This window comes from Barbus barbus (assembly GCF_936440315.1).
Source record: "Barbus barbus genome assembly, chromosome: 21".
Lineage (NCBI taxonomy): Eukaryota > Metazoa > Chordata > Actinopteri > Cypriniformes > Cyprinidae > Barbus > Barbus barbus.
This window is the reverse complement of record NC_136749.1, coordinates 18501075-18524148: the sequence shown is the minus strand read 5'-3', so window position 1 is coordinate 18524148 and position 23074 is coordinate 18501075. Positions and strand designations below refer to the sequence as shown.

The 23074-nt window shown below is 36.3% G+C and overlaps 3 protein-coding genes across 4 annotated transcripts; 2 read left to right on the top strand and 1 right to left on the bottom strand.

The window, feature by feature from the left end:
• Positions 1–647: 647 nt before the first annotated feature.
• LOC306887203 (soluble guanylate cyclase 88E-like) lies at positions 648–9561 on the top strand (the record flags this gene model as incomplete). The annotated part of the gene is made up of 16 exons (XM_079444781.1): positions 648–775; positions 863–995; positions 1615–1789; positions 2630–2721; positions 2821–3078; positions 3239–3380; positions 4333–4458; positions 4651–4771; positions 5429–5558; positions 5804–5950; positions 6141–6287; positions 7172–7328; positions 7463–7572; positions 7742–7831; positions 8670–8788; positions 9198–9561. The coding sequence occupies 16 exons, from the start codon at positions 648–650 to the stop codon at positions 9559–9561; spliced, it is 2439 nt and encodes an 812-aa protein (XP_079300907.1).
• A 3088-nt stretch (positions 9562–12649) lies between these two features.
• LOC306887531 (tumor necrosis factor, alpha-induced protein 8-like protein 2 B) lies at positions 12650–19833 on the top strand. Its single transcript, XM_079445321.1, has 3 exons — positions 12650–12975; positions 17105–17424; positions 17817–19833. The coding sequence occupies exons 2-3, from the start codon at positions 17107–17109 to the stop codon at positions 18057–18059; spliced, it is 561 nt and encodes a 186-aa protein (XP_079301447.1). The 5' UTR covers positions 12650–12975; positions 17105–17106; the 3' UTR covers positions 18060–19833.
• On the bottom strand, positions 19045–23000 carry LOC306887529 (lysM and putative peptidoglycan-binding domain-containing protein 1-like). 2 transcript variants are annotated; one of them, XM_079445319.1, is made up of 4 exons: positions 22875–23000; positions 22308–22606; positions 21897–22201; positions 19045–20251 (listed from the first exon to the last, which is right to left on the bottom strand). In XM_079445319.1, exons 2-4 carry the CDS (start codon positions 22485–22487, stop codon positions 20104–20106), a joined length of 633 nt encoding a protein of 210 aa, XP_079301445.1. In that variant the 5' UTR covers positions 22488–22606; positions 22875–23000; the 3' UTR covers positions 19045–20103. The 2 variants fall into 2 exon arrangements, with proteins under 2 accessions (XP_079301445.1, XP_079301446.1); XM_079445320.1 differs by lacking the exon at positions 22875–23000 and having other exon boundaries at positions 22308–22611.
• Positions 23001–23074: the final 74 nt, after the last annotated feature.

Genomic DNA, 23074 nt, shown 5'->3' with positions numbered 1-23074 from the left:
AGGGAGAGAGAAGGTTCTGCTTTAGCCAAATTCAGACTCATTACACAGGACTGAAGGTCTACAGGTAAGCCACATACATACTCTTACTTCTCTATCATCTACTGATCTGTTAGTTTAATCGAATTTGGTGTTCATTAGCAGTGTAGACTGTATTATCTGCTATATCTATTTTTTTATTCTATTTTTTTTTCATGACTATGGGGTTATAGAGGATGTTTGTGTATTAAACAGCCCGTCACTGGAGAGTTGGTTTATAACAGCACAGCACATTATATAGTACTCATCAATCAAACAAAATACCATTTTACACAAATAGACAACAAAAAAGAATGGATAAGCAACACAGAAGCTTTCAGTGTCTCATAGATTACACAAAATTGGCTGCAACAATATAATATCTAGTGAACATCTATTCGTTTTAAACTGGCCAGTTTAATCAAATCAGAGATGAGTTATATGTTTGTATCTTCAAGTCCTCTATAAATCTCTGCTTGTTTATGCATCTTGTCTATTTGGGCATTATATTGATTTTTGCCATCTAAAAGCCTAACTAAAAGCCTCTTGATGTCACTGATCCAGGTATTGTGCTCTCTGCAGGCTGATCAGATTTCTGGGGCAGTGTAGTGGAGGTTTTAAACCCCCTGAAGATGTATGGCCTGTATTTGGAGGCTGTGAATGACTACATTAATGAATCATATGGAGAGGACGTATGGAGGCTAATCGAGGCCAGAGCGGAGATCCCGCACCTCAAATTTGTTCGACACCAGATGTACAAGTAAGTCCTATAAGAGTCGCATTTCTGATAAATGAAGTGTCATAGATTTCATCCAAGTTTTAACGATGCTGGTGTTTGCTATTCCAGTGATAATCTGATTTTAAGATTGGCAAAGGCAGCTGGAGAGGTTTTGGGGAAAACTCATGATGAGCTGATGTATGCTTTCGGGGTCTACATGGTCAAGCGGATAGGAAACTATGGCTATGAGAGGATCTTAAAGGTGATTATCAAACATGGTAGACTCTGTATTTGACAGGTACTCACATAACGTTTTGTTAAAAAAATATATATATTTTTTTAAAGAAATTAATACTTTTATTCAGCATGGTTGCTTTACATTGACACAGTAAAGACTTTTACACTAATACAAAAATCCATTTCAAATAAATGCTGATCAACTTCCTATTCATCAAAGAATCCTTAAATAAAAAGTTGACAGTTGACAAATATTTAGCAGCTCAATTGTTTTTTATTTTAATAATAAGAAATGTTGAGCAGCAAATCAGCATATCAGAATGATTTCTGAAGGATCACGTGACACTAAAGACTGGAGTAATGGCTTCTGAAAATTCATCTTTGTCATTACAAGAATGACATTTTAAAATACATTAAAATAGTCAACAGTTATTTTAAATTGTAAAAATATTTCATAATATTACTGTTTTTATATCAAATAAATGCAGCCATGCTGAACATAAGAGATTTCTTTCACCAAAAAATATTCACATAATCTCACTGACCCAAACTTTTGCTTTTAGTTTTCTTAATTGGGCGTTCTCAATACAATTGTATACACATTTTACACAGCTTTTAAATATCTTCTAACATCTCTGTCTCAGGTACTGGGGCGCAATGTACGAGATTTCATCAATGAGCTAGATAACCTGCATGAGTACTTTCGTTTCTCCTTCCCAAAAGTCCAGCCGCCCAGTTTCTGTGTAGAAGAAGAATGTGAGACGAGTCTTACCCTGCACTACCGTTCAACCAGGAAAGGATTCACACAGTTTGTCAAAGGTAAACGTGCTGAGTTATGTTTTTAGATGCATGTTGAGGAGAGTGTATTCAGACCAGCAGGTCTGGTGTGATAATGTTTTTATACAACAGTTCAATAAACAATACGTCAGTAATATATGTTTTATATGGTCACATACTTTGTTGCACTGCCAATGCAAATGTCTCCAAATAAAGCCAAAGCAAAGTTAACAACTGAGCATCTCAAAGCAACAAACGTGTACGAATGAATCGATTGGATGAATGATTCAGTGATTCATGAATGAATCAATGCTTTGAACAAATCTATGGAATAAATGATTCAGTTGAGTCTCTGACACTCTTTTTTTTTTTAAATTGGTTTAAATCAATGATTCAATGAGTCATTTATAAATATAGCTGTATGTCGCCACCTATTGGCACAAAGTAACTTGCAGAAAGAGTCACTGAAAATTGGCCACCACTAATGTAAATTCAGGAGTGAACTGTTTTATGATAATTACTACAGGTCAAGTACTGAGATATCCGCTTGATTTCACCCAATCTAAAAAGTGTACAATAGCTTTGAGCTTCCCTGTATCTGCTTAATGAATCTGCTTTTTACATCTTTTATTTTTTGAACAGTTACCATATTAATAAAATGAGATTACTGGTGACTTCTGTACGTGCGCTTTCTGAAACTGCATATTAAAATTCTCGAGAGATGTTAGGTAAAATAATGATTTGAAAGTAAAGCTTAGATAATAGAGATGTGGTAAAATGATGTTTGACTAGACCTTACACAATGAAAGCTGGTCAGTCAGTCCACAGTGCTGTCTCAGCCTGTTTAAAATTCAAATACCGTCTCTTGTGACTTCTCTGTAGGGCAGCTCTCTCAGGTGGGCCGACAGTTTTACAACACAGACATTGAGGTGGAGATTCTGTCTAAAGAGGAAACAGAGAAAATGACATATGTGGTAGGAGTCCAAACAGACATTTACCTTTCTCTGTTTACACAAACCAAGCTTTGTTATTCTTTATTTCTCACGTTTCTGATCTTCTCACTCTCTCTGAAGGTGTACAAGATGAATTTTGACAATGCTGCGTTTAAGCACCGTATGCCCCAGCAGAAAACAGCTCCAGGCTATGAGAAACTGCCCATGAAGCGAGGAATCTTTTTTGACATGTTCCCCTTCAGCGTGATATTCCGTAGGGACATGACCATGTATCGGATCGGAGACGGTTTGAAAGAGGTGTTTTCTGATCTGCAGGGCAAAAAGGTCAATGAGGAGTTTACCCTGGTGCGACCCATGCTGGAATTCAGCTGGGATAATGTGAGTGAACGGAAGGGTAGGAGAACAGATAACTTAAACAGACAGACAACTTAAAGAGTTTTAGATGAGCCATCTAAAAAAAAAAAATGTTTATGCTTTCTTTTCTTGCTCTTGGCATTTATGTCCTGAAAAAGCGTTTTGTTGGTGTGCGCTCTTTCAGATCTACACCCACCTCAACAATGTGTTTGAACTGGTGTCTAAGGCTGTGGTAGAGAGCAAACAGAAGGTCAACATCCCTAAACTCAGCAAAGAAGAACCAGAGGAGAAAGAGGAAAGTGAAAAACCCAAGAAGGACGAGAGAGGTATAGTGCTCGGACTAGTATTGGATTGTGATTAGTATTAAATTAGTATTAGAGTGTGGGGCAAAACTGAATCGGCAGAATGTTTTCACAATTCTTAAACTGATTTGGGGGAAAATCTGTACAATTACATTTTATTGTATTTTTATATGTAATATATAAAAATAATAATAATAATAAGAGTCAAGTTTTTCCTATTTGTCCTATATTTGTATATTTAAGATTCAAATCGATTTTAAAATAAAAAATACACTTTCTATTCATCAAAAATCGTTAAAATGTATCAATTTCCACAAAAATATTAAGCAGCACAACTGTTGTCAACATTGATAAGAAGTAAAGTTTTTTGAGGAACAAATCAGCACATAAGAATGATTTCTGAAGGATCATGTGACCCTGAAGACTGGAGTAATGCCTGCTGAAAATTATCATTATCATTATCATTTTCATTATCATTATCATTATCATTTCTATATCAATTTTTAAATATATTGAAATAGAAAACAGATAGGCCCATTTTAAATTGTAATAATATTTCATAATATTACTTTTTTTGGTCAAATAAATATGATCATTTATAATTTACAGTTTTTTAAATAATGACTCAAATGTCCACCTTGAAAAGGCCATATTAGCCAAACATGAACAAAAAGTACATTTCTAAAAATTTGAGGTGGGTTTAAACTAGACTTCTACTATACAACACTGACCAATGTGTAAAGAAATCTTTTGAAAGATGATTGTTTTCAATTCTGTGGAATTTTGAGAATTCTGTGCTCATATTCCACATTGGCGTTATGACTGCTAAAACCACACTGACCAATCAGAACCTCAGACATTAGAAATCAGATATGTGACAGTTCACACCCAGATGCCGTGCCTCTACAGATTAAAGCAGATAATATTCGAAAACATCTCATGCTGACTTCTGTCACTGCCTCTGCTGTTCTCTCAGATATTAAAGTGATGGAGGAAATGAAGGGGACGGATCAGGAATACAGCAGCGCTCTGACTCCGTACAACAGCTCGGCTAATTCTGGAGGAGAGGACATCGAGCTGCTGGCTTTTCAGACTGTCACCGGTTAGACACATTACAGTAAAGTGGTGCTCTGAATGAGCAACAATAAGAAATTTCATCAAGTCAATAAAATTACAATCATTGTTCTGTGATTTGGGAACTAAATTTGACTCAGAAAGTGCCTCTAGATCATCCATATGAATGCAAATCTTCTGTCTATGCAGTGAAAAATGAAACGTCCTCTCTCTCGTGTAGGCAAGTGCAGTGAAACCATATTTGAAGACATGCGGGAGCCCCCTAAAAAGCCTCTCCACCTCAAGGGCCAGATGAAGTATGTCCCTCAATGGGACTCCCTCATCTTTCTAGGAACTCCCATGTAAGCCCTCATAATCTCACACATTTACAACATTGAGCTAATTGAAAACAGTAGTTTAGTTATTGCCACATAAACCTGACAATCACGTCATTTCAAAGGGACCATATCCTGCACTCAAACCATTTTAGTTTAATCCTGAGATCAACTTACAATATTAAAATTTCCTTTCCCCTCCAAAATGTCATTATTTAATTTTAAAAGACCATTTTCCCCTTTCTCTCTCTCTCTCTCTCTCGCTCTGACCTCCCTGGTTTTGCTTAATGATCCATATTTATACATTGGACATAATCCAATACTGCAGCAAAACTGTTCAGTGCCCAAAGTCAAACAAATATATACTTAAAATAAACTAATTTCAACAAAAATATGTATTTTCTCCTCCCTTTAAAGTTACTAAGCCCATTTAATTTCTCAGATATGGACAATTACATGGTTAGATGGCTTTTTATAATTTGCATAAACATGGTTTTTTTTAACTACTGTCCATGAGCCAATCAGAACAGACCTGTTACTCGTCATTTGAAAACTACTATATAAACACATCCAGCTCTTCAATTGTCTAACTGTCTCTATATACAGTTTAACCACAAAAAAAGGCTATAAGATTATAGCTAAAAATGCTGAAGTCTATTTTAAACAGTATTCTCCTTTGTACAGTATTGAGACAGTGGAGGACATGATAAAAATGGGTGTTTACGTCAATGATTTAAACCTGCACGACTCCAGCAGAGAGCTCATCCTGGCAGGAACACAGCAATCAGCCGAGCTGCAACTGGCACTTGACCAGGTATGATTGCCGCACTGATGTCACCGAGCTCAAAATCTAGACTTACAAATACTGTAATCCACCACCATCCTTAAAGAGACACATTTTATTTCAGTTTATATAAAAGGAGTTATGTAGCAGAATTTCTGGCACGGACTGACTCAAGTCTATTAAGCCGTTTAATAAGCATAGAGTCTTTGGCTGTGGCTATGCATCTAGAAATAACATGCAAATGACAGGCCGAACTCTTACTGTGCCATCTACAGGAGCAGCAGAAGTATGCACAGCTGCAGGAGATCATTAAAAAGCTGGATGAGGAGAAGAAGAGAGGAGACTCCCTGCTGTACGCCATGATCCCCAAAGCAGTGGCAGACCGACTGCGCAAGGGAATCACAGCACTGGAGACATGTCAGGTACACACGCTACTGGCACAATGAAGCACACAATTTATATGAACTTTTCTTAGTAATAAGTGCCCATTGTGATTTTGACTATATCAAGATCTCAAGAGAGAATGAATTATGATGAAAAGCCGTCTGGTTTTCCTCTTGTGCTGTCCTGCTTTTTTTTAGGAGGCATTATTGATCTGTTATCTCCCTCCAGGTGTTCCCGGACGTGACCATCCTGTTCAGCGATGTGGTGAAGTTTAATGAGATCTGTATCCACATCACCCCCATGCAGGTGGTGGACATGCTAAATGAGATCTACATCGTTTTTGACACCCTCAGCGAAAAGCACAATGTTTACAAGGTAACATAAGTAACTCAAACGAAAACCACATGACACAACAGAATAGCTTCTCATGCATGTCCTTTGACCTAAAAGACCTTCAAGACGGTGATCTACTTTTTCTTACCAATGGAGGCACAATTTATCAGCACCATTTCGGTTATTGGCCTATTTTAGAGATTTTTTATATTGGAAAAAAATATTAAAATAATATAAAAAATATTTGTATAATTTATACATATCAGTCAATAGTGGATACATGACTGTTCAAAAGTTCGGGGTTGAAAGAAGTCTCTTCTGCTCACTAAGGATGCATTTATTTAATCAAAAATGCAGTAAAACAGTAATACATTTTTTTCTTTTTTTAAATGTTATTTTACTGTGATGGTAAAACTGAATTTTCAGCAGCCATTACTCTAGTCTTCAGTGTCATTAAACCTTCAGAAATCCTACTAATATGCTAATTTGGTTCTGAAGAAACATTCTTATTATTATATCAACACATAAGTTGTGCTGCTTAATATTTTGTGGAAACCAAGATACATTGTTTCATGGTTTTTGATAATTTGTTGAAAAGAAGAGCATGTATTTGAAATAGAACTCTTTTGTAATTTCTTTTTTAGTCACTTTTGATTAACAATGCATCCTTGCTGAAATAAAAGTATAAATTAATTTAATTGAATAACCTTACAGATCCCACTGAACTTTTGAACAGTAGTGTATGTAATATTAAGCAAATTTCAAAATTAATATCCATTTATTATACATTATAAATGCCTTTAATGTCGAACATGACATGAAATATCATTATATATTTCTAATTAAGGTTTTTTCATCTTTACCGTCATTATTAAAGCCTTCAAAATTGAGTGAAATGACATGCAACAAATGCTCTTGCCTCTCAGGTGGAGACCATTAGGGATGCCTACATGGTTGTGGCAGGTGTGCCCAATAAGACCACATTTCATGCCCACCACATCTGTGACATGGCTCTAGACATGTTGAGCTCCATCGACCATCTAAAAGACCCCTCCACTGGGGACAACATCCAGATCCGTGTTGGTGGGTGCACCTGGACTCACACAGCATCACATAAAGCCACTGCAATCCTTTCATCTGATCTTTTCTCTACATGCCACACAATGTGAGAAAGTGATTTAGACTTTTTAAACTCTTTTGTGGTGGTCTTCACACAGGTATTCACTCTGGAATGGTGGTTGCAGGTGTGGTAGGTCTGAAGATGCCCAGGTATTGTCTGTTTGGAGACACGGTAAACACGGCTTCGCGGATGGAGTCTAATGGTGTGGTGAGCCACTTTCTTATGCTGTACTGAGAAAAATGAACAGCTTCTAATAACTAAACAAAACTGTCTCATCATGCAATAGAAAATATTAATGAGTAATTTTAAATTCATTTGAAAGAAAATGCAGTTAATTAAAAATCTAATTATTATCTCTCTCTTTCTGTGCGGCTAGGGCATGCAAATCCACATCAGTCAGACCACCAAAGACCATCTGGAGCATGAACCATACATCATTGAGGAACGAGGAAAGATTTTTGTTAAGGTACTACAATTCATAATCAACCTAATCATCTTCACTGCCAATATCAACAATGTTATGCACATTAAAACTTTGTACTATGTACACCATTCAAAAGTTTGTGTTTGGTAAGGTTGTTTGGTAATGTTTTTTTCTTTTTTTAAGTCTCTTATGCTTACCGAGGCTGCAGTAAAAATGTTCAGTAGCCATTACTCCAGCCTTCAGTGTCACGTGATCCTTCAGAAATAATTCTAATAGGCTCAGGAAAAATGTATTATTATTATCAATGTTGAAAAGAGTTGTGCTGCTTCATGCTTCATATTGTTGTGGAACAGGATACATTTGTTTCAGGATTTTTTTTATTAATAGAAATGTTAAAAGAACAGCATTTATCTGAAACAGTTTTTTTTTTTTTTTACCAAAGTAGTACTGCGATATTTGATCAATGTTATGCATCCTTGCTGAATAAAAGTATTAAATTCTTTAAAAAAAATTATAATAATCTTATTGATCCCAAACTTTTAAATGGTAGTGTACATATTAGGTTCTCACACAGATAAAGCACAGCACAGAACTAAAAAGTTTATTGCAAGTCTTTCATGTAAACCAAATACTTGCCCAAAAAAAGTGCACTCAGTAATGTAAATTTCCAAACCACTCCATGTAAAATAAAACATTTCTTTGCCATTTCCCATTTAAATTGCTTCACTTCATGTGGGTGTATATGATTTTAAGCATATTTTCAGAAGTGCTAATTTCTCAAAAAAACAAACAAAAAAGAGCATTACTTTACATTACTCATACTGCAAACAAATAATGTCTTAAATTGGTGTGAAATCAACTCTAATCTCTCTTGATTAAGGGTAAAGGTTATATGAAGACATACTGGCTGAAGGGAAAGAAAGATCTCTCATTTAAGACTCCAGCAGAGCTCAGATACAGCAATGAGCAGAAAGACTCAGAAGACAGAAGCTCAAATGGGTGAGTTTGGAAAAACACAACTCAAAATACAACACTATGGGCCAGATTCTAACAGGTGGACAAAACGTAACTGGTAAAGCAGGTTGACAAGCATAATAGTTGACTAAGAAACTTTTGCTAGTCCAAAAGGGCTAGTGGGAACACTAACATATGCAAGCAGCTGGTCTTCTTAGCAAGCATTTAATATATGATGGCCTAACATAAAAAGCTAATTTAATACTCTCTGCAGTTTAGAAAGAATCATTTTGATGCATGAAACATAATATGACTTACCTGCCAATCATTTGAGCATGCACCATTCAATCCATCATGAGCTGTATTATGTTCTCCAGTAAAATAACCAAACAAAAAGTCTTAACAGTTGTGTTTCTGTCTTCTTCCATCATCAATGTGTTTTTTTCCCCTTTAGTTCCACTTGCACCAACAGCAAACATTCCCCATCAAACATGAACACCCCCAATGAGGAGCAGGCTGAGGGCAAACCCACTCCCACTGACATGCCCCCTGACACCCTGCCAGCACTAGAGGGCGCTCCAGACCCAAACACATTCACCAATGAGTCCCAGGACAAAGAAAAGGTTAAAAAGACAAAGAATAACAAAGGAGGGAAGGCAGAGAACGCTTCTAGTAATGCACAGGAAAGCACTCCCCCTGCTGGCAGCCAAGAGAATGCAGCTCCAGAGCTAAACAACAAAAAGCACAGTTTCAGAAGCCAGTACTCACGATTACCAGCTAACCTCCCCATGCGAAGCACAGCCTGCAATCTGCTGTGAATAGCCAGGAGAGATTGATGATTAAATAGTATTTATTATATCACAGATAGATCACATCAGTTCTAGAATGGTCAGAAAACTGCATGTGCGGCAGCAAATTCTAGGATTAAATTAAATGTGAATGAATGAACACAACCACAAATCATGTTTTGATGCAGACTTCATTTAGTTGTGCCATAAAACACAGGTAACTAAATTGAATCACAATAAAAGAGGACGTCCGAAGCCTGGGTATCACAAAGAAAGTGCAGTTTGGCTGCTACAGTACTTCCTCTTTAAAGAGTTTGAATAATTGTATTTGAATGTTTTATTAATATCAACACGTGATATGTTAAAATCTATCTGTATTGAGTATATTAGCATGTACAGTTACAGCATTTATGTTAAACTTTAGAGAGGTTCACTGTGATACATGTGCTGAATACCTGTATTCATTCAGTTACTGACAACAAAGAGTTTGTTGTACATCTTATATGTTAAATGTGATTGTTTACAGCTTACGTTTGATTTTATTGTTTGAGGAACTCTGTAATATTGCTGTGAAACACATACTTTGCTCAAGTAAGAGCAAACATCAGATAAAACCAATTGACCTAAATAAAACATGTGAAAACACGCTCACCCAAAGACATACACCTACATTTAGACAGGCCTACACACACACACACACACATGTAAACACATTGAGAGACAAGATAAACCATGAAACAAACACTAGCATGACATACTTGCTACTTGAACTACTTCTGTCTTTTAAGCCAAAAATCTAATTTGCTAATATTATTTCAAACTCTGCTTTGAGACAAAAAAAAAGAAGAACACAAATGATATAAGCAAATGTAACATAAATCTGGAAATGTAAGAAGTGCTCTTTTTACCAGATTAAGACATTCATGACATTTACATTATCACAAATATCACAAAATACATTAAATTCATTAAACTGTAGCTAACTGGATATTCATTGTTTTATCTCTGAAACACATTACAGACTTGCACACACACAACATGTCAGATATCATCCAGCGATAAAGAGGAAGCCATCAGGAAACCACTTAAGCGACACTTCCTGTCTGTTGTCTTGGAGACGAGCTTAATTCTTACTTTGCCTGAACGCTCTTAGCTTTACAGAAAAACACAAATGTCATGTTTTCAATTTCAAACTCATACAAATGGAAGAGAAAACTTTTTTAACTTGAGGTTTCAGCCGAGGTGGTGGATCTAAGTGATACTACAGATTGTAAACATGACTTTCACAAATCAAGCCAGATGCATCCATTACTTTTGTAGTCTTTATGCATTAGGGCTTAAGTCCAGATGGTTTCCATTCAGATAGCAGACAGATAAGCAGGCTATTTTAGTATAGACATTAGTAATGCACTGACATTAGCCCTGAGGGTGACTTTCTATTACACTGGACCAATTCATTGTACAGCAGTTTATAATGTTAGTGACTACAGAATGAAGTTTACAAAAGAAAATAAAGTGCTGTTATAACCCAGCTTTCCATCAATGGCAGACTTCACTTCTCTGTTTGTGTTTACAGTCTGTGTTTGCATAGTGTTTGGAGGTTAGGCCACTAAAATGAAATGGAATATATAACATAATTGGCTGCCTAACAACATAATATGTTCAGTTATCAAAGCATGTTTATGTACAAGGATGTTCCCTTCATTAAGAACATTTTTAGCCTTGTGGTCTTTTAGAAATAAATTGTTTTATACAATTTTCACAATTTTAATTTGTCTACTAGCAATATATTACGATACATGTGGGCAGTCGTGGCCTAATGGGTAGAGAGACTTGTAACCCGAAGGTCGTGGGTTCGAGTCTCAGGTCCGGCAGTGATTGTAGGTGGTGGGAGTGAATAACTAACACTCTCTCCACCCTCAATACCACGACTGAGGTGAGACCCTTGAGCAAGGCACCGAACCCCCAACTGCTCCCAATGGCTGCCCGCTGCCCACTGCTCCGGGTGTATGTTCACTACTGTGTACACTTGGATGGGTTAAATGCAGAGCACAAAGGAAGGAAGACAAACGTCTGAAAAAAACTTTATTGGGGAGAAAAAAAAACATCCAGTGAACAAGCCAATGGCGATTTTCAAAGCTTTAAAATGTAACATTTTAGGGTGCATTTTCATGTTAAAATAACTGTCATACCATTAAAACCACAAAGAAGCAATAAAATAGATGATGGCACTGAAAAAAGTTCATAATACTTCATAATATAAAATATATATTTTTTACTTGCTCAATATAAAAATAAACCGCTGACACATAAATGACAAACAAAAATCTGTGAACTATGCAGCTGTAAGCGAAGCAATTCAACAATCCCATTTGCATAAAATCAATTAAACGTCTGTATGGTTTTGAAGGGTAAACAAATAACTGTCCAAGCCATGCAAAGTGAGAATATTATTCAGTTGAAAATGAATTCATGGTTTTGTAGGCAGGAAAAGATGGAAACACTGATCAGAAACCAGCAGCAGCAACAACAACAACAACACTGTCTAATGGAGAACACACAGATCAGTTTATTTACATTCACACACACACACACAGATCTATATATATGTATGTATGTATATATATATATATATATATATATATATATATATATATATATGTGTATGTATGTATATATATGTATATGTGTGTATATATGTATGGATGTATGCATGTATATATATATGCGTGTGTGTATATATATATATATATATATATATGTATGTGTGTGTGTGCGTGTGTATATACGTGTGTGTGTGTGTATATATATATATATGTTTGAGTATATACATTGTGTGTATGTAGTATCCAGTACTTAAATCTGATTGGCTGAGTGGCTCAAGAATCTTTTTGTTTGCGTGTATGTCCAATTCCAGACCAGAAAATAGAACTATTACAGTTTTGACCATTAATGATTATGTTAAATGAGAAACACAGTTAAGTGAGAAACATAGCAGTGTCAGTGATGACAGTGGCTACATACCAGATCACAAAGAGACTAAAACCTCCCCTTTCACTGGGCCATATCCAGGATTACTGCTGAATTCTTTACAAGGGTTGCACTTGTTAGGGCAAGCAGACACACCATGTCAGCAGCTAACACTGACAGGGAGGAGAGAGAGATAGTGTGTGTGTGTGTGTGAGAGAGAGAAAGAGAGAGAGAGAGAAAGCGCACTCAGGGGTGTGTCTTATACATTTAGTTCCTCAAGGAAATACAAGTCAAATTATCTTGTTACAGTGGTGTGAGCACAAGACAGAGTTTGTAGAAGAGTTTTCTTTGATTTCACCTGTCTGAGGAGATTATTTCATCACTTGTGCGCTGGATTTCAACCGCCTCATCTGAGCGCGGAGGGAGGACAGAGCGTTTGAACAGAAGAGGGAGAGTGAACGAGAGAAAAGCCAGGTGAGTCGGTCTTGGTCTTGACCTCTGCCCTCTCCTCCATCATCTCAGGGAGCGCTGTGATCATGTACACATGAGATGATGTTACTTTAGTGAATTAAACGCATAACAATCTCTTCCAGGTGTTGGTTATAGATAAAAGTATGTCAGGATCTTGTTTTAACAGCAAGAGAAACTTTAATTTTACAGTTCTGTTATGGTTAAAAGTGTGTGCTTAGGAAATCTGGAGGTTTGTAGTCAATAATGTCATGTTGAAACTTGTTTTTTCTGTTCAACCACTCCCATGTTAAACATCTAAAACACACTGGGATAGTTGATGTTCCATCCGGTGGACCTTTTATAAACAAAACAATGTCCAGACTTCCTTTATAAACCATGCAATACGAAGAAAACACACCTTCTGCTGAAATAAAGGGTCATATTAAGGTTCTGAGCTTTATTGTAGCAGCATGTGTCAGGAGAATTTAGCTGTTGTGGGTTTAACTGAAAATTTGGGGTAAAACCTAAGCCCAAATACCCCAGAGTTTCACTTCCTCTATTATCAGATATTTAAAAAAACTCAGGCTGAGCGAAAGAGTCACACACATGCATATGAGTGCTAACTTTACAAAGAAAAAGAACAGTGCAATGAAGGAAAATGCCAGTAAGTAAACAGTGAAGAAAAAACCAGACGGTATTGGGTAATAAGGAAATTCTACACGATACATGACATCACAAGCTCAAATCTTACTGTTCAGGTGCTGTGGGGAGATACTGAAGAGGAAACGCATGGCATGCTGAGAACAAGCACCAAAAGCACGTTTTTACACGCATGTCTGTGTAGACGGGCGTAGGAATGATTTAAAACTTGGGCGGACACATTAAGGCATGATCCTTTAATGATTTTCTTTAAGTAATGATGACTAAAAGCCTGTTATTAGAGAATATCAGGTTGAAAAGACCAGCATGTTTTGGATGCTGGCCTTTGGGGTCTGATGTCCTATCGGGCTTCTTAACAAGCTTAACCAGCTGGTTTACCTGAGTCAACAAGCTTAATAAGAAATTAGAAATTCTTTTTTTTCTCTCATAATCCAGCTTGCAAATTCATGGCGGTCTAAGATAGTCTGAGTATCTAAGAGTATCTAAAATAGTCTGAAAAAAAAAAAAAGCTGGAGTTTTTTCAGCAGGGCTGTCTTTGTCTTCATCTTCGTCTATCACTTTAATTTAGCCTAGAGCAATTCAGAAACAAACTGCTCCCACTCACACACTTCAAATCAGTACTTTCCACACTTTCATTTTTTATATATTTATCGTAAAAGTCACGTTTGACCCTTCTGAATAAAAACCCCCAAACAGTGGGCTGCCAAATCCTGAGCAACTCAGATGCAGGTTTTGACCTGTCTCTTCTGTGCTGTCACTCGGGCTTGTGCTGTGAGTTGCTGCTTTGTAATGACAAGGTGACTACTGTGGTCTTTAGGATGGAGGAACAACATGATTCCTCACATCCTGTAAATCCCCTGGGCTTTACACACGTGAACACACACACACACACACACACACACACACACACACACACACAGAGCCTCAGGCTCTGCGCTGAAGTCATCTGAGGAATGCTGAACCTTGTCTGTGACAAACCTTTCAATCAGGAGAGTGAGATGGCCAATTTAGTTTATTCTAAGTGAAGAGATATAAAATTAATAAATTAGCTTGACCTAGATGTTTTTTAGCTAAGAGTCTAAAACTAAAAGTAATCAAATTAAGGTAAAGTTGCTCATATCTCATCTTGTCAGATATGAATGAGCTCAGTATGGGCCTTAGAAAATCCATAAGCACAACAATTTGTCTTAAAATTATTTAATTTAGACTTTTACTTAATAATGTTAATAATATTATTACATTATTATTAATAATAATTATGTATGAAATAATAACTATTCAATAAATTATATTAATGCATTTTAATCAAACAATATTAACATTTAAAATGATTAATGAATTAAAATTATGAATTTATATTTTATTAAATAATGCACTGTACACATGTGGTTTCTTATTTAAGAAAAAACTAATAAATAATATTATATATATTTGAGTATGTATTGAGGTACTGCAGAAAACTGAAAAGAAAACCCTCAAAAAATTAATTATCAAACATAGTATAACCCTGATCTGGTCAGATGTTTAAGAACAGATTTTTTAAGCCCAGAGCAGAACCAAATTCCAAACAAATTTGATATTTCTTTTCTAAAAACAGAAATAAAGTTGCCACATAGGGAAACATTATCAGATCTTTTTTTTTTTATTAGATTAATTAGTGTAAATGAGAAGTAGTGAGTGTTAAACCGTAGGATTATGTTGCTTTCACAGTTCAGCTGAAGTGTACAACATGCTGATTTGTTCAAATGAGTATTTATATAGTTGTTTTGATGTTCCATGTCACAGAACGTAAAGTAATGGCTGTTCTAATGCACTCAGTGCTTCTAATTAAATAGAGTTCATTAGGAAATAACTGCATTAAAATTTAATCAGGTCGGTTTGCCATAAACAGAATTGGATTTAAAAAGCAAAACACCACTGATGGCGGCACTGAGATATGACATCACTTTTGCCATGTCTTGATTCATTTAAAAGAACACAGTGCAGGTCATTTGCACGTTAATGTACTTTGCAGTTATTACATTTATTACAGAATCACTGCACAGATGAGTACATCCGTACTCTGATGTAGTACAGGATTTTTAATAGACACTGCACAAAAACATCATCACCAAAGACAAGAACATCTAATGAAGGAAATACGCAAGACCTCAAAAATTGTACCAATACACTGAAGAAATTTCTAAGCGCATAGATGCCTGTATCATGATACAGTCTTCAGATTCATGTAGGAACTTGTGAGTACTATGCAGTGAGTCTTTCTCTCATACATGCCTTTGCACATTTTCCTGACTATGCGATCTGTGAAGCAATGCTAAACTATGCTGTAGTTATTGGAAATCAGAGACTACAGCCTAAATGCATAAAGGATGTGCATGCAAATGATAGTTCAACTAATATTATTGCATTTTATTATACCACACACACACAGATTACCTAACATTTACTCACCCTCAGGCTATTAAAATTGTAGAGTTTGTTTCTTTATCAGTACAGATTTGGAGAAATTAGCATTATATCACTTGCTCATCAATGAATCAAAAAGTTCTAAGGCAAACATTTCTGTGTTGGTAAGAAATAAATAAATCCATCAAGACATTTTTAACTTTAAAACATTGCTTCTGGCTAAAAATCTGAGTTCTCCAGTGAAAACGTTGTATTGTCTGAATATGCACAGGCCAAACAATGTTTACAAGTGAAAACAGTTTAAAACATGTGACGGTGGATTTTTTATTTTATTTTTTTTGTGCACAGACAAGGCTTTTTTACTTACCAAAACATTAATTGATGTATTGGAGTCGTGTGGATTACTGTGATGTTTTTATCAGTTGTTCGGCACCATTATGAGGGTGATTAAATTGTAAGTAAAATTTCTATTGTTGGGTGAACTATTCCTTTTTACTTCATAAAATACTGAACTGAATGTTATATAGACTCACTGATCACAGATGTGTAGATATTATTGAGCAGCATTCAGAGTGCTGGATATGATGACACATCATCTTGAGAACAATTAGTGTTGTTTATGAGATGTGTGGGCAATGATGAGGTCCTAAATGGCAGGAGCTTTCCCCTGATGAACAATACGATAAAATAAGACTGTAAGGGGACTTCCCCATGGTGGGAGTTCTTTCAGCACTGACAGTCTTAACAATACACAACCAGAAATAAAATACAAGGGAAAATGCACAGTTAGTCATAAGAATATTTCATAAACAAAACCATGTGATTAATCGTATGCCATTTTAAATGGCAAATTTTTTGACTATCATGAATAAATCTTTATTATGCTAGTTCTTAAAACATCTAATTAGTACTTCATATATTTATATATAAGATATATATACTTATAAGTTACTGACGGGTTACTAAAGTTACTGTTTATATACTTATAAGACATTGGGGGGTTACAGTAACTTAAAACACACTGAAGTAACAAACCAAAAATATCAGCATCTTGAATTACTATTAATCTCTCCTCTTTCTTTTTAAGACATGGAGACGTTCAGCTCCAAGGACATGGCACTCAAGGCCCAGAAAAAGATCCTGAGCCAAATGGCCAACAAGTCTGTGGTGCAGATGTTCATCGATGATACCAGCAGCGAGATTCTAGATGAGCTTTACCGTGTGTCAAAAGAGTACACTGGGAACCGCTCAGAGGCCCAGAAAGTGGTGAAGGACCTCATTAAGGTGGTGGTGAAAATAGCTGTCCTTTTCAGGCACAATCGATTCAATGAGGAGGAGCTAAAGCTGGCCCAGAATTTCCAAAAGAAATTACATCAGGGAGCCATGACAGCCATCAGCTTCCACGAGGTACACAACATCTAACACCTTTAAGCAGTATTTTCAGAATTTATGCTCTGTTTCATGAAATTCAGGTAAGGCTGATATATCAATTTTTGGGATATTTTATATTTGTGACACTGCATAAGGTAAAGTCATCTAAAGTTTTGACTGTGTGCTGTTTAACAGATTTAGCAAGAAAAATATGTATTTTATTTTTAAAACAAAAAAGTTAGTGACCTCTTCCTGTATATTGTTAACCTACATTGACCACTGAGAACATCTGGGAAATTACTGATTACATCTGTGGGGGGGGGGGGGGGGGGGGTAACTTGCAAAAGCAAGTGATGTGGTTCCAAACACAGCCTTATTTGTAACCAGATTTGTACTTTATCCCACATGTCTCTTCTCTCCATTTACAGGTAGATTTCACATTTGACAAAGCGGTTATGTCAGAGATCCTGAAAGAAAGTAGGGACATGCTTCTGAAGCTTGTAAACACTCACCTCACTCCAAAATCCCACGGACGCATCAACCATGTCTTCAACCATTACGCTGACCCTGAGCTCCTCACCCAGCTTTACAACCCATCCGGGCCTCTCAAACCCCACCTCACCAAAATCTGCAACGGGCTTAACAAACTGCTGGAGAACGGGACATTATGAGGACGGCGAAGCGCTGAAAGACTTTTACAAGACTGGCACCGAGGACCACCCGTTATCTCAGACTGTATACAATGCAACCAAAGAAGCAGAAAGTGACTGACCGAAAGCGTCGCACTTCAATTCAACCTTTGAAATAGTGTTGCTGGGCTGTTAATTAATATTAGATCAATCGTGGCCTGATATTGTTAACACAGCCACTGTTACTGCCTGAGCGAGCTCAAATCAAATATAAAAATATCATCTGAACTATTTTTTTAAAGCTCTGGGACTCCAGCTGCATTGGATAGCAGTTTTCTAGACTACTTATTTTTTAATAATGACGTTTAAACCACTGGGGTTCAGCTACTCTTTTGTCAATTAGAGCACATTGAACTGTTCAAAACTGTTAACATTTTTGAGCTGATTATTTACCTCCCAGGACAAGCAGAAAAACACAAACACATTTACTAAGGCATTCTATTTCCACTGCCATCTAGTGTTATCCTGTGGTTATGGCTATGATACAAATCTAAGCTTGGCACTACACAGTCAACTACTATATTTTGACATGAACAACCCTGAGAGGAATCTGCTGTTCTAAAAGGGAACAACCACTAAATAAATATTTCCTTACAGCCCTTATGTAATTTGCTTACAGTGTTGCAACACACTAATGTTCAAAAGTTTGGGATCAGTAAGATTTGTTTTTAATACTTTCAGTAAGGGCATGTTAAATTGATCAGTGGCAAAAAAAAATATTTATAGGGTTTCAAAAGATTTATATTTCAAATAAATGCTGTTCTGTTAACCTTTGTGTTAAAAATCCTGAAAAATGTATCATGGTTTCCATAAAAATATAAGGCTTTTGAATATTGATATTAATATGAAATGTTACGTAAGCACTAAATCAGCATATTAGAATGATTCCTGAAAAATCATATGACATTGAAGACTGCTGAAAATTCAGCTTTGTCATCACAGGAATTAATTACATATTAAAATATATTAAAATAGAAAACATTTATTCAAAATTTTTAACATTACACAATATTACTGTTTTTACTGTAAGCTGTATTTGCATTGGGTTAATCTGACATAACATTTTACATATTTATGACAAGAAACAGCTTACAAAAGCAAAGTGATTATACTTTGTCATCTGGAGAACTTGCATATTCATAATACACACCCTAATGCTTTGTATGAACATGCAATTCATTCCAGGTTAGAAATGCACAATTGAAGGAATATATTAGAGCAATTCAGTTGTGCCAAACACAATACATACTTAATTTGCTTTAGTTAACTTAATTCATCTTTTGTTAATCTTTGCCACTGATTATCACTCAAGATTTCAAAGTTAAAAGACCAAGATCTATATGTGTTTATGGCATTTAATTTGTGCATTTTATGCTGCATTCATATCACTGATGCAAAACACGAACCAGTCCAGGAAATGAGACTTCTTTGTCGAAATCTTTATCGTGTTTTGTTAACCACAAAGGCCATTAGACACTGTAGCACAATGTAAACCAAACAGAAAAACACCAAACCAAGCATGTGACTGCAGTGCAAAACCATGCATTGTGTTCACAAGTTTGACAGGTCACTATCTGAAAGATGTCCAGTGGCACATTCCCAAAGCGTATACTTTTCAGTTTTCTAAATCTATAAAAGTATTTCTATCAAGTATTTGTGAGGTAGTATTAAAGTCTATATTAATTAGCAAGTGCATTATTTTTTCAAGCTAGATTCCTAATTAGTTATTCCATTTAAATACAGTCATCTATGTCATACGCAAATCTGTTTGTCATTACTTTGGTTATGCTCATATGAAATACAGCAGAATTACAATTCGCATTATTACTTTTAGGCATCAAGCTGCAGTGCTTTTACAGTGCTAATACGTGTCTAAACCCGGAAGTAGTTTTATGAAAAACTATTGCAAAATACTCCAGCAATCTCCACATTATAAACGCATGAAACCCAATGAAGTAGCCCTCTAAAACAATCAACTTGTACAAATAACAGAAAACAGTCAGAGGAGTCTTAATAAATGCCTACATCAGAGCTGGAAGATCTCATCCTCCCTATCCCTCAAATTCCTGGTCCGTCTGGTGATTGTAATGGGAACAGCTCCCAAAATGGCCTGCTGGGAGGATGCTCTGCCAGACGTCAGATTGCTGTGATGGAGTTGCTCCATAGATGAAATCCTTTAAATGCAAAAGTGAATGTTTTAAGTGATTTCATTACTGGACCAGTTATGCTATAAGAACGAAAATGAGATTCATTACAGGAGGATAATATATTAAGTTTGTACACCGTAACAAATGATTTTTCGAAGTTGTAAATAAAACAAAGATTAGAGTCTTTTTTACAAGAAAATACTATATCAGTTTTTCTACTTTCTAATTTTTATGTTTAATTCAATGTGTTACCATTTCTTTGTAAATATTTGTAAGATTTATTAGCAATTTGTTTATAAATTGCTTCAAAGTAAAGGGGCATTCACACCAAGAATAAAAACTATAAAGCCAGATTCGATGTTGTGGACATACCTGGGGGCCGGACACTATCCATTATATTTGAGACTAACATTATCAAGATTTTTACATCAAAAACATAATTTAGAAGTCTATTTTCTGTCCTGTTTTTAACCCTCTTCATCAGAATGCTCTGTTTGAATATGCATGGCAGATTGTAGACTATGACTGGCTAACAGTTGTGTATGTTGGACAGCATAAATTCCTCAAAGATGGACGCTGCTGCGATTTAGGTAACTCAATACATATCAAACAATCTGTAATAACAGACAAAGCAACAGTGACCACTTAATAAAAACAGTTACACTTGTGTGTTGCAACATTACTGTCGGATCCAATATATTCGGCACAGCATCGTCTTTAGTTTCGATCTTTTTTAAAATCCTTTGTCGAATTGTGCCTTGTTTGTAAACAAATCCGCTGTGAAATGAAGTGAATGAAGGACGAATTCTTGCGGTCTGGATCTTCATTAAAAATAAAAGTTCATCCCCTCTTTCCTAACGTTGGGAGCAGAAGGACGGCAAAGCAAAGACTATTTTTTCCACAACTTGGCACTGCACAGCATCTTCTGGTCTTCAGAGCCATCTTTATCATTTGGTTTCTGTGTAGACCGGCATTCGCCTCTCTCTTTTTTTACACTACATGTGCAAATCAGTGGGCGGGGCTAAAAAGACAGCGATGTAGAAGCAGGTGTTGAGCTTCTTCTGCAGAGGTGGTGTTTACTGACATTATTACATCATAGAGTGGTACATTCCAAAACCTGTCATTTTGGCAGACTGGCTTCAATATAATATAAGCTGTTTTTACACTAACAAGAAAGTTCTGAGTTCTGAAATTCATAGGATGTTTTTATAGTACAAGGACCTCTTATAAAAGATCAAGGCAATTTTGGTTTCTCAGTTCATGAGCCCTTTAAAATTAACCTTTGGTCTGCCACAGTATCATACACTTAGATCATGATAACCACAGGTAAAACCACAAATGGCACCACCATGGTAAGAATGCCAAAGCAGTTTCATGACACTCCCCATGACATTTCGTTTCAATTTAGGACTAACTGTATCTAAATCGTTGTAGTACCATCCTTGGTGTGAATGAGCCTTAAACTACACCAATTTTTTTTTTCAGTGTAATGAATCAGCTGATGTTCATTGTAACCTCTCCCAAATCATATGACTCATAATCAGTTCAACTTCCACTGAACTGAAACTTGCTGAACAACTCAGCTGACAGCAAACAAAACAACCGCAATAAGTGAACTCTGTAATACCTTAACAATAATGGCAGCAGTCATAATTTCATTCTGACAACTTACTGTTTCTCTCCCTCCTGGCAGGTCTTCACAGCTGCTTGTTTGGACTGACTGATCAAATTGTCTATCTTTTTCAGGTATTCCACTGGTGACAGATCAGCATTCGGTTCACATCTAGAGTCTGTTTGGCTTTTGAGAATCTCATTAGAAATCTCAGTGTGTATTTGTGCTGGACTTGTCTCATCCTCTGTCAATTCCACTCCATTTGTGAAAGACACAGATTCTGTCAGCACGGGGATGAAGAGGCACTCCTTCAAGAATATTGAATCATTTGTGTACAGTCTGTTTGCCCTTTTGATTTGCTCCATCTGTACAGAAAAAGAAGTTGAATGTACATTATGTTGATAATTATGTAATTACCTCCCAAGGTTTAAAAGGTCAGATTCCTCAAATACCTGTTTTCTGTTTACTTACTGACACGCCATATTTCAGTGATAGTCCTTGCAAGGTCTCACCGGGCTGGACTTTATGCTCAATTCGTCTTTGTCTAACAGGTGATAATGAAGAGGACACCAGGCTGCCGTAGGACCGGGTGCGCTGGCCGCGTAGGAGGCCGTCAGTCCCGGCCAGTGAGGCTGAGTGATCCGCAGACATGATATCTAATAATGACTTAAGATGAACTTCAGCTGACCATCTGCGGCTGCTGAACGCATGACGGCAAGACTCAACATAACATCTTCTGTTATGAGTCCAATTAACGGGAGAAATAAAGTCTGCAGCAATAAACAAACAATCTCTGATTAAATTATCACGCTCTTACAATAAACTGCTCAGCGAACGACATTACTACTCGAAATAAACGTTTTGACGCCATTTAACCAGTAGATAAATCACACTATCAGAAATAATAACTCGGTCCTACGCAGACACACTGAGGTTTTAATATTTTTAACTTCGCTAAAATAACAGTGGCGCCCCCAAAAATGAATAATTCAGACATTAAATAATATATCAACCATATAAACAACTGAGAAATATTACCTGTAGCCGTCACATTTTAAGTTCAGACAGTCTTAAAACTTATTTGTCCCAAGCAAACAGATTAGCTTAGCCTCTGTTGCCATGGCGTCAGCTAATGTAAGATCCGCCCATGCCACGACTCATTTCAGCGAATCGATTCTTTTGGACAGCGAATTGGTTAAAAATTATTCGTCAATTTGTTTACGTCATTACGCGTTTTA